We start from the raw sequence: 16,153 nt of genomic DNA, 5'->3' as shown, positions 1-16,153 counted from the left end.
ACATATAAAACTTTAACAAACCCGAGTAGACCCATTTGGCATGATACGAAGTTTCACGTTTTGTTTTCACAGATCACATTATAATGAATTTTGACTTTATAATTTATAATTTGAAATCAAGTCGATTCCGATATTATCATTCTACATTTATTTGCGTAAGATTTGAGATATTAGGGAGAATTAAAGCTAGCAAGTGAACAGGTTTTGTGTTTAGGAAGACGAATAAATAAAATTTAGTCACAAGGTTGAGTTGAAAGGTATTCGTTTTTGTATTCAATTATAGCCATATCATTCATCCATATAAAAGTAATTAACAGAAATTTCTTTATTTTTTAAGATGCGAAATCTATACTATACTATTAAAGCCGAAACATTAAAAGTTTGGTCGGTCGGTACTTGGGCCAAAATACGGGTCTATCTATATAACTAATTATTCTAGACTTATCTATATAACCAATTATTCTTTTTAATTTGGGCTAAAATATGGGTCTATCTTTATAACCAATTAATAATCCTTTTAAAACCGAAACATTAAAAGTTTGGTAAGTCAGTACTTGGGCCAAAATACAGGCCTAACTATATAACCAATTATTCTGGACCTATCTATGTAACCAATTATTCTGGGCCTATGTATATAACCAATTATCCTTTTTAATTTGGGCCAAAGTACGGGTCTATCGATATAACCAATTAATCCTTTTAATTGAAATATATTACCTTTTTATATTTCTGACTAAAAAACTCAATCTTCTAAAATAACATTGAGAAACATGGTAATTACTTTTTTAACTAAAATATATTATCTTTTTATAAATTTTCAAACTAAAAATTAATCTTTTACAATAATGAGGAAATGGGCGACATATTTATACGTAAAGATGTGTGCCAAAAGTCTAAACGTCAAATAATAAAAAATAGAAGGAGTATTATTGTACTGGTCGGGCGGTCAGTACTTGGGCCGAAGTACGAGCATATCTATATATATAACCAATTATTCTTTTTAACTAAAATAAATTATCTTTTATATATTTTTTAGCTAAAAAAACTCAATCTTCTAAAATAATATCGAGCAACATAGTAATTGCTTTTTTAATCAAAACGCATTATCTTTTTTAGATTTTCTAACTAAAAAAACCGAGATTTTGCAATTAACACGGGCGCCATGTATAAAAAAAATATAATATCATTAAATATAATTATTAATATATAACATGTGATATTATTCAACTAAAATACATTAATAACATTATATTTAAATATTCTAATGATCTTACATTAAAAAAATATTACAAATCTATCATATACTATATATTATTACACTATTAAAGTCGAAAATAAAAAGTTCACTTGGTTGGTCAGTTAGTTGAGTTTGGTGAATCGGTTGGTATTCGACCTACGGAGCTCTTGAATTTATAACATGTTATAGTATATTTTTTATTATCTATTAAAGCAAAACATTAAATTTAGGTTGGTTTCATGCGTCTCTTTAAATTATAATAATATGTTTTATACCATATTATTAATTATTAATAACGAAATATCAAAAGGTTGATTGGTTAGTTTATATCTGAATTTATAGTCTTCTTAAATTATAACATGTAAAAGATTTAACATTCTCATTAAAATATATATGTTCGACCCAATTTTTAGTTAGCCATTTGACCGACTTAACTATGAAAAATTTATCCAACTGTTAAATAAAACATTTTGTTAAATCACATTATTCTATTATAATTTTATTTTTACAATAAAATTAGATAAATTTAAATATATATAATAAAATAACAAATATGTTAACCGCCCATGCATTGCACGGGTATAAGTCTTCCCAGGTATACCTGCAAGAGCCAAAGTCAGATTGACCCAGGCCCGGCTTAACCAATCTAAGAACTTGTGTATGGTTAGTGTAATAGTTGGTGGTTTAGAGATAGTACCAACATTAGGTTTACCTCAGAAATAATTTTTTTGAAGGTTCTCTGTTGAAATTGCGGGCAACATGAGTAGTGTGTTAAACAATAAATATACAGACATTTATCATTTTTTACAAGAAAAAAGGTATATAAGCATTCATCCTTTAACTAGATTAATGGTCTATGTGTATTCCAAGTGGGGTGATAAGTACAAGTATATTAGCTGACCATCAATAAAGTTCACTCGCTTGATGCTTCCAGCTCCTCCATTGCCTTGGATCAGTTTCATGCTTTGAATACCTTGTGGCAAGAGTTTTGGAATCAAGTTGTGAGAGTCTAGGATGGAGGCCTTGAAGATCCTTGATACAGCAATAGGGGAAGTGTACACTCATCAGCTTGTGACACCCATATTCAGTAAGAGGTGTTGGTGGAAACCGAAAACAAAGAAAAGATGATTAATTAGAAAAGTTAAGCGCTTTTGAGGTTGATTAAGGGATATGATGAAAAGATGTTATTTATAGGATGAACAGAAATCAGTTTGAAGCGTTTTTGATTTTGCAATGCCGTAATATGTTACCAAGAGAAATGGGAACAAATATTCTGGTGTTTGTCCAATTTGACGTGACCATGGTGAATGAGCTACTCTTCCAGGTATAAAGATTGAAGTAGAAAGACAGCAAGACCAGAAGGGGCTAAAGTGGTAAGGACACACTTTTAGTTTTCTTATATGATGTTTTGATGGAAATGTATTATAAAAGAAGTGCACAAGACAAAACTTTGAATCTCTGAGAGTTAGGAAGCATACAAAGAAATATTGAGAAATAGAATGATAAAAAGAGCCTGCATATCCACCATAATTAGTTCGTTACCAGAGTCATCCCCATTGCAACTATTATCCAATTTTTTCAACTTAATTGTCTGATTTTCTTGGTGGCTGGCGAGTTTTGTTGTTTATCTTAAGACATCCGAATGAAAATCACAAGTATCAATGGTCATACATAAAAATTGTTGAAAATGTCTAAGAAGCTAGACAAAAGCAAACATTCAATTAGCCAAAAAAAAAAGCAGAAGCAAATATTCATAACTAGAGATAAATTACTGTATATCATTCTAGTTAGTAGTACTTCTGGTAGTGGTAGCGTGGCGCTCAAATAAAAATGAAAGTAGCATTTAGATAGAGAATAATTCATCAGAAGTTACATCATGCAGAGGTGGGATTCTAGATGAATCTTAAACATCCTAGTTAGTAACAAACCTTGATGAGATACCAGAAACCTGCGAGAAAACCCTCAACTGACTTGGACTGAAGGTTAGAAAAGTGTACTTTTATTTGAAAAGAGGACTGTGACTTAGGATTGCAGAATCAACATGTAAATTCAAACATCTACCGCTTTTTATGAACTATTAACGACTGTGCTTCATATATGAAATATGTCACTAATGACGCGTCTAGGAATATAGTAGGTAACACTAACAGCAAGTAGATTAATCAAGTCTCATTGGAGCATGACGACAAGATTCAGGCTTGATCCTATATGTCTGATAAGTTAGAAGTTGTACATGTCAGGAGCCAATTCAGATCATGCTTTGGGGTTAATCTGTATTTTGTAGGCCTTAAAGATTTATAACACTTGTATCTTTCTTGCTTTTAGAAAATCAGATCACAAGTAGTAGTAAACTTCTTGTATAAGATGACAGTGATTTTTATTGAAAAAAGCTTCTTTATTGTATAAGATGGAAATACAAGCACTTAATTACAGGAGATGACTGGAGTCAAATCTCCTTATTCCGTGACAAAATGGTACGAACCAAACTGTAAAACACATGACACACCATACATATATCGCATGACCTTTTGGAGAGCACGAAACAGCTAAAAGAGGAAACGAAGCCTCTAGACGTAGGCGTCAGGGTTTTGGAGGAGGTAGGCTTCAACAACTTTGTACATCAGCATAACTTTATCCTTGCCGGCCTTGATGTCCTCTTCCTTAAGCATGAAATCACCTTTGGTGTAATACTTGCTGGTCACCTTAGAGATGGTACCACCACTTGGAGAGGCCTCAAACTTAACCTCGTAAGTAATTTTCTCAAGGTTTTCCACTAAGGCATCGCCTTCTAGCAACGTATAGTTATAGGTGTAGTTTTCTTCACTGAGCTCGTCAATATGGTACTTCACACTATTGAAATTGCGACCTACATGTGTAATATTGATGTTGCACAATCAGTATATAAGCATTTGTCATGTTATACTCGAAGACATATCTATGTGCATGAATAATGTGTTGATAAAGCAAAGATTAAATTAGCTGACCGTCTATAAAATTAATTTGCTTGATGCTTCCAGCTCCTCCATCACCTTGAATCAGTTTCATGCTTTGAATACCTTGTGGCAAGAGTTTTGGAATCAAGTTGTGAGAGTCGAGGATGGAGGCCTTGAAGATCCTTGATGCAGCGATAGGGGAAGTGTACTCGTCAGTGTAACTTGCGAAACCCATGTTTTATAAGACGTGTTGATGAAAACTGAAAGTAAAGGAGAAGTGATTAGTTAAACAAGTGAAGAGCTTTTGAGGTTGATAAGAGATATGATGAAAGAATGATATTTATAGGATGAGCAGAGATCAGTTTGCAGTGTTGTTTATTATGCAATACCATGATATGTTACCAATAAAAATGAGAACAAGATTCTGGTGTTTGTCCAATGTCATATGTATGATCATGGTGACTGAGCAAGACTAGAAGGGGAATATAATTCTAATGAAGTGCACAAGACAAAACTTTGGATCTTCAAGAATAAGCATACAAAGAATTTGAGAAATATAATGCTAAACAGAGTCCTCATATCCAACATACTCATTCGATACTTTCACTTGGATTTAAGTAGTGACAACATAATTATTCTGTTGCCCGAGAACTCTTTGTTGCATCTATAATCTAATTTTTACAACACAATTGTCTGATTTCTTGTCTTTCTTGGTAGCTGGTAATTTTGTTTTTTTTTAATCTTAATACATCCAATTGAAAATTACCAGTATCAGAATTGATAGGTTACATATATGATTTGCTTAAAAATGTAGAAGAAGCTGGACAAATGCTAATTTCTTGCAATTAATAAATTTGCTGTAATATCTTTCTGGTTGTTAGCACTTCTGCTGGTGGTAGCTAGTTGATTTCTCAGTGCTCAAATTGACATAGAGGTAGCATTAGCATTCAGATCGGAAAAGATTCATTAAACGTTCCATTTGACCTGAGATTAAATTACTCTGAAACTTGCTAGTTTGAACCAAAAGTATGCTGAACTTGACTGAAGTATTATTAATCTGTAATAAACCCCCCCACCAGTTTTGACTAAAGGCTCGAATGCACTTCTTATTTGAAGAAAGGAATGTAGTTTTGGATTGCAGAATTCAACGTAGAAATTACGAGCAACTTCTCATGTTGAGAACTACTTGTGATCTGGGTGTGCAAGGAGTCCAACCGCAAAGGACCTTCAATCTATAAGGGCCGCAAAATATTTTAAACCACTTATACAGAAATATTATTAGCAGGCCTTATTGCTAAGTTAGCAAAGTTGTATGACTGGTTTTATTAGTGCACTGAATTAATTCACATAGTCATGAATTCTTCAGCATTTGTCTTATTTTACTAAATTCTCTTGGATGATTTTTTGTTGTCTTAATGGCCCCTCCTTTTTTTGGAGGTGCTGAACTTTTGGAAAAAAGATGTTACATAGTTGGTTTCTTGCTTGTATTCTGTTCGATCAAATATCATTAGGTCATATGAAAGTGATATTAGTTTAAAAAGAAGCTTCCTTATTTTTTTTACATGAAAATACAGAACTTAAAACAGATGACTGGATATTGTTAAGACTCAGTGTCAAAAACCAATCTCTCCTTATTCCATAATTAATTGGTACAGACCAGACTGAAACAGCATGACAGGTTACATATATAGATAAAAGACCTTTTGGAGAGCACGGAAAAGCTTAAAAGGAAACAAAGCCTCTACACATAGGCGTCGGGGTTTTGAAGGAGGTAGGCTTCGACGACTTTGTACATCAGCAGAACCTTATCCTTGCCCGCCTTGATGTCCTCTTCCTTAAGCATGAAATCACCTTTAGTGTAATACTTGCTCGTCACCTTGGAGATAGTCCCACCACTTGGAGAAGCCTCAAACTTAACCTCGTAAGTAATTTTTTCTAGGTTTTCTACCAAGGCATCGCCTTCTAGCAACGTGTAATTATAGGTGTAGTTATCTTCACTGAGCTCGTCAACGTGGTACTTCACACTATTAAAATTGCGGCCTGCATGAGTTACAATGTTACATCATTTCAGCCAATTAGTATATACCAATGCAGATATATGTGTATACGTGATCATACGAATTAGCTAGAATGTATGAATAGGAAAAAGTTATAGCTAACCGTCAATGAAGTTGACCTGCTTGATGCTTCCAGCTCCTCCGTTGCCTTGAATGAGGTCGATACCCTTGATACCTTGTGGCAAGAGTTTAGGAATTAAGTTGTGAGAGTCGACGATGGAGGCCTTGAAGATCCTTGATGGAGCAATGGGGGATGTGTACTCATCAGTGTAGCTTGCAAAACCCATCTCTTTCTTATAAAATGTAGTACCGGAAACAAAGAAGAGGTGATTAAAAGTAAAGAGCCTTTTAAGTTTGATTTAGGGATATGGTGAAAGGATTTTTTTGTATCCATATATATAGGATATATTAGTAAAGATGAGCAAATATTCTGGGGTTTGTCCATCTTGGTGTGGCCATATAATTAATCAGAAGACAGCAAGATGAGATGTGGATAAAGAGGTAAGGACACTCTTCAGTTTCTTACATGATCAGATTCTAAGGAACTGCACAAGACAGAGACTTGGATCTCTGAGTATTAGGAAACTTATACTTAGATCTGATGACAATAAGAGTCTTAAGATGTTACAACATTCTTATTCTGTTACAACTAAATTGTGTTTCACATTTGTACATCAGATTGCCTATTTGTGTTGTGTTTTGTAAGCTAGTGTCACACACTGCGTCAGATTGAGAGTGCCCGGACATGCACATGTTATCTTTTGCTTAAGGGTATCGAGACCAACTAGCCAATATTAATTAGATTGAGATTTTGATTATACTGTGGTCGAGTTTCTATTTCTAGCGGGATGTAACAACAATTTATGTTGGAATAAGCATTAACCAGCATTACTCGTCAATATTTCAATACTCTTGATTCTTGAGGAGCTTTCATATAATTTGTACTAGACTCAGACTCAAGATTCGATAAAATGACTGTCGTAGTCAAGAAATGCACACACGTGGCAGGTCATTCTCGTTCACGGACGTGCTTCACTACATGATTTCAGACTTGGATAAAATAGAATGGATGGAAAATGAAATGAAATTCGTATATTAAATTTGGAGTGATAAAAAATATCTATAATTACATTATTTCTACAATTCTCATTTCAACTATTTAAACTACAAATTTAAGTAGAGTTAGTAGGAAAAGTTCTCGACGATTTCTTTGTTAAGAAGTCATTCGTGAGATCTCTCATGAGAGTCAGCCGCCCATCTCCTTCTAACTCTAACTGCACCATCTCCTTGTCCACCTCTTCTATGCTTTTACCCATTTTCAGCTCTACCTCCATCTCTTATCCCTTTTCTTCCCATCTCAACTCTCTCCCGCTCTCAATTCCTAGCAGACCCTTCTCCATGTACACGACACCTCTTTTCTTATTCTTAACTTTCAATTAATAAACATCCTCAATAAAAATTGATTTTTGTTTCATAGATGTTAGGTCCAAAGTATCGTAGAAGGGGGGGTTGAATACGATACTCACTACAATTTAAAATTCTTTCGAATCTTGCGGATAAACAAATTGCAGTTCTGTAATGGGTTTCGTGTTCCGGATATTTATTGGGTCGGTTTCTGAGGATATGAAAATATTAAACCAACACACAATATTTTCCAAGGTATATCTGTATATTGATAAATACCTCGAAGGTGCTATAAATCCAAACCCGAAGGTTGGCTGCAGAGACTACAATACACTCTACACACAAACGCCTATCAAAACAGATCTTCTATCTAAGCTCTCGTATGTGTGTAGTGTGTGCACTTTACAAAGTGTGTAGTTAGTTTCAAATGAAACTACAAGGCTCTATTTATAGGCTTTACAAAATCTAACCATGGTTAACGAGTTCGTCCTGGACGACTTGAGTTCGTCCTGGACGGATTCGTTTTATAAAAATAAAACTAACTCCAAGTGCATACCAAAGTTGCGCCACTGACCAGTGGTAGTCAAACCTTGCGCTTTGACTTCATCATAGTATATGATTTGTAATACTTAGAATAAATTCTAAGTTGTGCTAACTTGAGAGGTCAAACATGGCGCCTTACATGGTCAATGGTTGCGCCAGGAAGTAGTAGAGTGCAGGAGTCAAAGTTTGCGCCCTTCTTGGTCAAACATTGCGCCTTACCATTGTGACATCAGTACATGTGACTTAGAAGAAATTCTAAGTGAATTTTCTGTGTCATTGTGACTTGGAGTCGCAAACTTTGACCAGTCAAAGTTTGCGCCCCAAGTTGCGCTTGTACATCATATGCAGTGTGTGGTACTTAGAATTAAAACCAAGGAGTTTTGCTGGGGTTGACCTGAGTCAAAGTTTGCGCTTTGACTCTTGGTCAAACCTTGCGCTGGGTGCTCCTGTGAAATGCCTTAGACAAATTCCATGTTTTGATCTTGCTTCTTGTTTTGTATACTAATTAAATATACATATATATATAAATAATTGTGTTAACTTAATTACTTGAATTATTTAAATTCAAATAATTCACAATTAATATATATATATATATATCTAATTAATAAGATCCTTTTGGCAATATATCCTGGAGCAGCTCGATTGACTTGATCAATTAATTCGTTGGTCGAATTCACTGAATACTTTCGTACGTCCTGACGTCCTGTGCACTGGTCTGGTTCACGAACGACTCGAACTGAAATAATTCTTTGAATCCTTTGCTTGATAATAAACTTGATCAGTCATTCCGGGTTAGTTTATGCTTCAGTTTGTTGATTATAAATAACCAACCAAGATATATAGAAATATCTTGCTTCAGGGGTTGCACTGAAATCTTTCGAGTACTTGGACAACATCTTCATTGCTTCCACAATCTTGAATACTTCAATCCTTATTCTTCACCGAGGCATGAACATATTAATGAACTTCTTCCAGTGAACTTATTCCTTCAAGACTGTAGATGGCTTCTTCAACCTTTGTCTTCGTATCTTCCGATTCCGGTGCAGGCGTAGTGTTATTTACTTGTCCTGTTCTATTGTTGAGTTATCATCCCTATGTAACAGATAGGGTTGTCTTTACATTTAGACTTACAATCTCCCCCTATTTGTTTGTTAATCATAACAAGCAAATCCTCTGGAGGATAACTCAACTAACACTAGAAAAAGTAAAATCCTGGACTAGTAAATAATGCTACAAAGTTTCTGGATCATATAATACATTTCCAGATTTCATGAATAGAAATAACAAATGTGCATATCACCTTTATTTCTCTGGTTCTTGCTTACCTGCCAGATCATCCTCATAGTTTGTCTTGAAGAGAATTCAAAACATTCCATTATGCAAAGAACAATCAGCAGCTTCTTTAAATTCTTCAGTGGTGATGAATAAGTTCCTGTCTACCACTTACTGAAGAATAAATGTATCACCGTGATCCCTCAAAAGTAAAGAAACAAGTCTTTGCTTATGCTTCTCCCTCTGTTAGAGATAGTGGTGAACTAATACCACTACTTCCTAGGAATCATACCACGTACCACCTGAATAAGAATGCAATACAGTGGTGAGGTGTACATGAGTTTTTATTACTTCTCCTCCCATTACCTTGATCAAGTACCCCTTGGTGATAAGTAGCTATCTCCCCTTAGATGAAAGATGAATCCTCCTCCTTAGTTGAAAGATGAATCTCCTCCTCCGTATTACACAGCTAAAGAGTAGTTTACTCCCCCTTAGTTGTAGACAACAGAAGAAAGCTAACTTACTTTTTCTTCCCCCTTTCATATATTCTCCCCCTAAATATATTCTCCCCCTTAGTTGTGGAATCCTCCGAGGATATGTGGTATCAAATATGGTCAAGGAATGTGTACAATACTTCCTGTACCAAAAGATAATCTCCCCATAGAGAACTACACAACGCTAAAGCTGGGGTCGAAGAAAGAGTTCAGAAGAAGGGTTTACTTTGATTGGGTTGGTCCCTATGCTGAAAGAATAGGTTCCAAACGGAAAAGTAATGAGTAAAATCTGACAATCGTGTCCCTTTGGTGTTACCAAATGCTAAAGCTTCCCGATATTGTTAGGTCGCAATACCAATTGTTAGATCCCTGGTAAGGTTTCGATAACATCTTCAACATGGCTCCAACGGCAGTCAGTCGAACATTTCAGTGAAAGTATCCACTTTGCCTTTAGGTATAAATTTGGTAATCAGTGGTTATCTCACTAAATGTTCTGCAGGTGTATCACTCGACACTCAATTTTCTCTCGGTTTCTGGGTAAGGGTGTCACTCACGAGTTCTGTAAGTGTATCCCTCCACACAAATACTAAGCTTCCAAAATGCTGAGTACCTGCAATAAAATCACCTTAGCCACCCTTAAAGGGGGTCACCGGTGGTGCAATGGGAGTTCGTAATTCCCAGTCCCTGTAGACGCATCAGATAAATCCGAATCATGGTCCACAAGTTGCCAACCACTAAGTGGCTTATCCAATTAAGGATCCAGAGTTGTTTGCTCTGGGAGGTTAGACAAAGGCTTAATTATGGCAAAGGCCTAAGTCCTCCTCAATGTCTGTGAAGACACTTGATTCAAGAGAATCATCAACCATAGGTTCACAACGTGAAATGGAATGAACCGTAGTTGCTTCCGTCAATTCTTTCAACAACTTGTGAGCTTTCAATACCAATTATTATTATATGTACCTCACAAGTGTTTCACTCTTCTCAATATCCTATGTGTTTGCACTCACTCATGCTCACATATTTCTCATTCTGATATCTCACTGGTCCTTCTCAGAATCTCACCAAGTGTTTAACTCTCAGTGTTTGGCTCACAGTGTTTCTCTCAGCACTCAAAGTATGGTCTTCTGTACCTGCATGAGAAAATCACCATAGCCCCTTCAAGAGAGGTCACTGGCGGTGCAATGGGGTTTCGTAAATCCCCGATCCTCAACTGACTCATCAATAAATTGACTCATAGTCAGAGAGTTGCCGATCTCCTATAAATAGGAAATCCATTCCGATTGGATCCAGATCTGTTCTTATCTGGGGAGGGAGACGAGAATCCTGAAGATTTGGCAATTGAGATCCTCGTTTCCTCCATACACCTGTAAAGGCATCAACCATCTTATCTACCGTGAAATGGTAAATGAAGAAGTTGCTTCTAGAACAAAACCTTTAACCTTACTGTGCACTCTCTTGTATTGTGTCCAAAAGATTTTCTGTGTAGGCTCTTTATCAGAGTGATTACTGATAATGTGCTTGACTCAATACAAGATGCTCTGGCTGACGAGCGAATTTCAATGGACTCATCCTGTTGAGAGAATGATTCCAGAGACTGTTTTATTGCCTTTTCAGCTCTATATTCTTTTGAGAGAATACAGATGAGCAACAGTTACCTCAGGTTTGAAAACACCTTCTCTTCTTGAGAGGTAGAGCTGTGGGTACACTATCCCTCACATCCTTATTTGCTGCAACAAGTACAGTTTCTCCCTCATTGACCTCTAGTCTAATAAGTTCCTTATTACTCCATGGGGAAAGTTGGGATGTGTTCTGAATTTGGTTTTGTAGTCTGGGATAAAGATTGTTGGTTTTTCAACCTTATGACTATCTAGGAAAGCCAAGAGGCTGATTAAGTTCCAAAGAACAGAAAGAGATATAAATGCATTTTAGAAAATCTATGATTTTGAATGAAAGCAATTGCATTTAATCTTTTGAGGAAAAATGAATCAGTTGTGACTGTAAATTGATTTTCATAAAGAATGACAATCACAACCGATGAAAGAATCAAAGTTTTCCATTAAAAACTTGTTTGAGTACGAGAGTCTGAATCTATGCATAAAAGGTTTAAATGAACTTGTCTTTGAAAAAGACACAGACTCCTGTTTCTCACTACAATTTAAAAAGGGAAAAAGAAAATTTATGCGCTACAGTGTATAAAGCACTCACCACAATAATTAGTGAAAAGGCCTCATACTAGCACATCGTCAAAACAGACGCTACAAGTGACAAAGATCACCAAGTACACAAATACAAGATAATCAATGTATCGTCCTATGACGCTACATGTATAGATGCAAAATATTCTAAGAAATTTTATGATATAGAGTAGTGGATACCAATTGTTGAAATCAATTGATATGAAAATTTCTTTAAAGAAACTCACCACTCTAGAACATAAATATGAGACTGAATAAAGATTATGTTGTCTCCCTTGTACTCAGAATATTAAACACCTAAAATATATTAGCCCTAGTGGTTTTAAGAAATATGCAACAATATTTCACCAGTGCCAATATATCACAATCAATTCACAAATAAAACATCAATAAAGCATCAAAGAGAGATACCAATTAAATAATTCAAAATGTGAATTAATCATGCATCTATTATTCTATCAAAGTCAATCATGAAACAAATAAGCATATAATTGTCATGGATCACAATTTAACTAAGATAAAATAATAATTACCTACGCTATATCATATAATTATCAGATCATCATATAACAACTAAAATCATGACAATCATACAAAGATATACGCAAGCCCGAGGGAAAGTTGAAGAAAAGTTCACAAGTCTTATACATGTAAGCATTGAGTACAAGTAAACTCACACAACTCCTCGCAGAAAATATTAACAATTAATATTAGTGATCTACATATAAGCATGCAAAAATATCACTAACACTAAAAGTATCACAACTATATGCAGTTAGACATGAAATGAAATATCAATTAATGAATCATCAAATATCCAACACAAATAGTTATGCTTCAAGTATATACACTAATATAAATGGATTCAGCCTAGAGAGAATCTAAGTAACTCCACAAATACTAGTATATCATGACTAAATTCTAACTAGATTCTAACCACATACCAATTACTGATACAAGTCACAAGTCTAGAAACAAATAAGTCATGCATCAGATTTTATACCTATAAAAATGAATTCAACCTAGAAAATAATCCTAAGTATGTTCACAAATACAGATATATCACGACTAGATTATGACAAAGTTCTCTACTAGATACCAATTGTTGAAGAGGTATAGATCAAGAAAAATAACATAATTAAGTCATGCTTCATGTCATCTCTAATCATTTAAATCATGAACAAATAAGTCACTTAATTGTCATGCAACACAATTTAAATAATTTGAAATAACAAATACTCATGCTAAAACATATAATCACCATCTAAGCATGCAAATCAATAAACATGGCAATCATATATAATAGCAAAAAGCACGAGGTACTGGATTTTAAATAAATTCACAAGTCCTATGTATAGACAATTTAATACTCATGAATTCATTCAAGAAATACGATAGACATGCTCATGAAAGAAGTAATACCTTATAGAAAATATATCATGTGATCCACTTGCAGTTAAGTAAAGTGATAAGTTGAATACCTCTGAGACTTGACATTTCAGTTGATGTACCTTTCTTGTACTGATTAAGTCCAGTGGTTGTTGGCATAAGTCTTGGCAGGTCTAGAATCTTCCAAAATGCGCATATTCAAAAGATCCTTGACTTCTTTTTATTGCCATCATTCTTTAGGCTAACTAGTAGACCATAAAGAATTGCAACTTTGCAACAAACTCATCATATCACTAATCTGCATTCACTTAGCAATTATCTTGCACAAGTGACGTTAGTCCACATATAATATAATCATGGTATCACAGCACATATAGTTGTATTGTGTGTGCCTTGTATCATGAGAGGTAATAATTTGGATACCAAATATGACTCTAGCAAACAGATATTAAGATAATATGCTAGTCAGAAGTCATACCATGTCTGTGACGATCATCAGGTGTTGAATAGCAACTCATAGAGAGCTGGTGAAGAAATAGGTATACAAATTCCGTTGGATCTGCAACTGCAAAGTCCTTGAAATATTGTATGAATCTTCATCTTCTAGCTCACTGTAATATCCTAAACCCCAGTCTCGTCAATGGTGCTTTAGTTCAATCATGAAGGTCGTTGAGTCCCCTAAGATGTAGAGTCCTGAACTTGAAGATTCTGTTTCCATCATCTTCATAACCTTCTCCTTTGTAGTAACTCTAAGCAACCAAATTGGCTTGTCCCTCGTAACAGAGCCAAAACTATCCAGTTGGAATATGAATACCCGACAAGTACTAAGTACTGAATTGTCTTTAGGTCAGGGTATCAGAATCCGCACAATCTGCTTTCAAACTGATTGAGATCATCTTGCTGTGCAATCACTCAATCTGGATCCATTTAAGAGCTTCTGAATCTTCCTCAAGTTTCACTTCAGATTGAAACTCAAAGAAATAACATCATTTCACAATAGCTCTCCCAGTCTTCACTTCACCGTTAGGAACATTTAAGAACTAGAACCCGGGAATGATATTGACTCCAAACCCTTTGTCTAAGCAGATACGTTCTTTATATGTCCTGTTCATCTTGTGTGGTGTTGAGTTTGACTAGTAGATCCACCAAATGCTCCCCCTAAGCTGTTGCTGGGATTTCTTTAATAATCCTTATCCTTGCAAAGAGATTCTGCTTGGATCTGAATCATTATTAAACCAATAATATCACCTTTAACAGCTTGGAGCAAAGTGTCGTTCAATGTCCTGTCCAGACTTACAATCACCTTCTGTTGATTAATCACAATCACCCTGTAGACTGTAGACTCCATTGAGTAGCTGAGGAAAATATTCTTTGAGCTTCAAATGCAAGACTTGCAAATAGGCATTTTCCTCCAAACACATACCAAGAGTTAGTGTTTGCTTCTGATTGGCCACTGCCAAGAATGGTGTCTTTCTGGATTTATCAATGATCAGGGTTCATCTTGATCAACCTTCATTTGTGACGTCTTGTCCTTCGAACACATATGAACAACACGAAAGAATCTAGAGCAGTCAATGATCATCGCAAAAAGATATCTAGCTTTGTTTGCAGACATGACATTAGCTGATCCGTAGAAATCCATACGTATCATCTGAAGCGGCTCAGTAATGTTAGTCATATCTTTGCTTCTGTGCGATGCTCCTTCGACTTCCCTATTGACATACCTCATAATCTTCATCCATATTGAATTCCAGATGAGGTAGTCCTCTCATCAATTCTCTTCTTACTAATAAAAAGAGCTACTTGTTTTGACATACAAGTTTGAGAGCTTCAAGTGCCATAGCTAATACTCATCTGATGAGGCTTCACTATCAAAACAGCTCACTCCATCTTCAGTTGAAGTTCCATATTAGCCACGAGCAAATTCACATCCTTCCTGATTTAAGATAAAACACTATTCCATGAACTGACATAATGTCCTTTGTCAGAGAACCGTCTGATACTAGGAATGTGTGTTTTGACTCCTTGCAAGAAAGATATGCTTCCATGATGACATTCCAGGAAAACAGGCATGTCCCGTAAGAGAATCTTTGTTGTCATCTTTCAAAGATTATTGACGGAACTGCTCACATGATCACATTTGCTAATAGGTTACTTTTGGTGAATATATGATTTCAGCTACTCAGCAAACAGAGTGCACCAAAAATCATATGGAACATATGTAACCTGCAATCACAAATGGAAAGAGTTCTATGGTCCCCAATCATAACTGGGTCCGGATGGATTAGAGATTTTTCTTTAACAATGGTAACAACAAAAGCAACCTTAACATGCTAATTCTTATCTAGACATTGCCCTAATGTGATTCTCAAACATGCTTTTCTAAAATCAATGCAAGTACAAAGACATGCATTCATGACATGAAAATAAGCAGACATGATGTTGAATACACATGGCAAACAATCAAAGATAAGACAAGAGCAAGACAGGCAGTTATGCAATTCAGAAGATTCAGTACTCTCTACTTAAACCAATTAACACAAGTGCAACAGGTAGCAAGTAGAATTACAGATATTCAATAATCTCCTAAAAGCATAATGATCATAGACAAATCAATAATCACATT

At 35.2% G+C, this 16,153-nt stretch overlaps 2 protein-coding genes across 2 annotated transcripts; both read right to left on the bottom strand.

The window, feature by feature from the left end:
* Positions 1–3,611: 3,611 nt before the first annotated feature.
* LOC108217222 (major allergen Pru av 1-like) lies at positions 3,612–4,504 on the bottom strand. Its single transcript, XM_017390064.2, has 2 exons — positions 4,222–4,504; positions 3,612–4,103 (listed from the first exon to the last, which is right to left on the bottom strand). Exons 1-2 carry the CDS (start codon positions 4,403–4,405, stop codon positions 3,805–3,807), a joined length of 483 nt encoding a protein of 160 aa, XP_017245553.1. The 5' UTR covers positions 4,406–4,504; the 3' UTR covers positions 3,612–3,804.
* Positions 4,505–5,677: 1,173 nt separating this feature from the next.
* Positions 5,678–6,608, bottom strand: LOC108217585 (major allergen Pru ar 1-like). The gene is made up of 2 exons (XM_017390421.2): positions 6,331–6,608; positions 5,678–6,210 (listed from the first exon to the last, which is right to left on the bottom strand). The coding sequence occupies exons 1-2, from the start codon at positions 6,512–6,514 to the stop codon at positions 5,912–5,914; spliced, it is 483 nt and encodes a 160-aa protein (XP_017245910.1). The 5' UTR covers positions 6,515–6,608; the 3' UTR covers positions 5,678–5,911.
* Between the last annotated feature and the right edge of the window lie 9,545 nt (positions 6,609–16,153).

Source organism: Daucus carota, chromosome 4, assembly GCF_001625215.2.
Source record: "Daucus carota subsp. sativus chromosome 4, DH1 v3.0, whole genome shotgun sequence".
NCBI classification, from domain to species: Eukaryota; Viridiplantae; Streptophyta; class Magnoliopsida; order Apiales; family Apiaceae; genus Daucus; species Daucus carota.
Note: the sequence above shows the minus strand (reverse complement) of the source record. Positions and strands in the feature narration are given on the sequence as shown.

Bases quoted from the DNA above. Each gene is read 5' to 3' on its own strand.
- LOC108217222 (XM_017390064.2), bottom strand. From the start codon at position 4,405: ATGGGTTTCGCAAGTTACACTGACGAGTACACTTCCCCTATCGCTGCA. The intron at 4,104-4,221 runs GTCAGCTAATTT...TTACACATGTAG, and splicing joins GCAAATTAATTTTATAGACG to GTCGCAATTTCAATAGTGTG.
- LOC108217585 (XM_017390421.2), bottom strand. From the start codon at position 6,514: ATGGGTTTTGCAAGCTACACTGATGAGTACACATCCCCCATTGCTCCA. The intron at 6,211-6,330 runs GTTAGCTATAAC...TAACTCATGCAG, and splicing joins GCAGGTCAACTTCATTGACG to GCCGCAATTTTAATAGTGTG.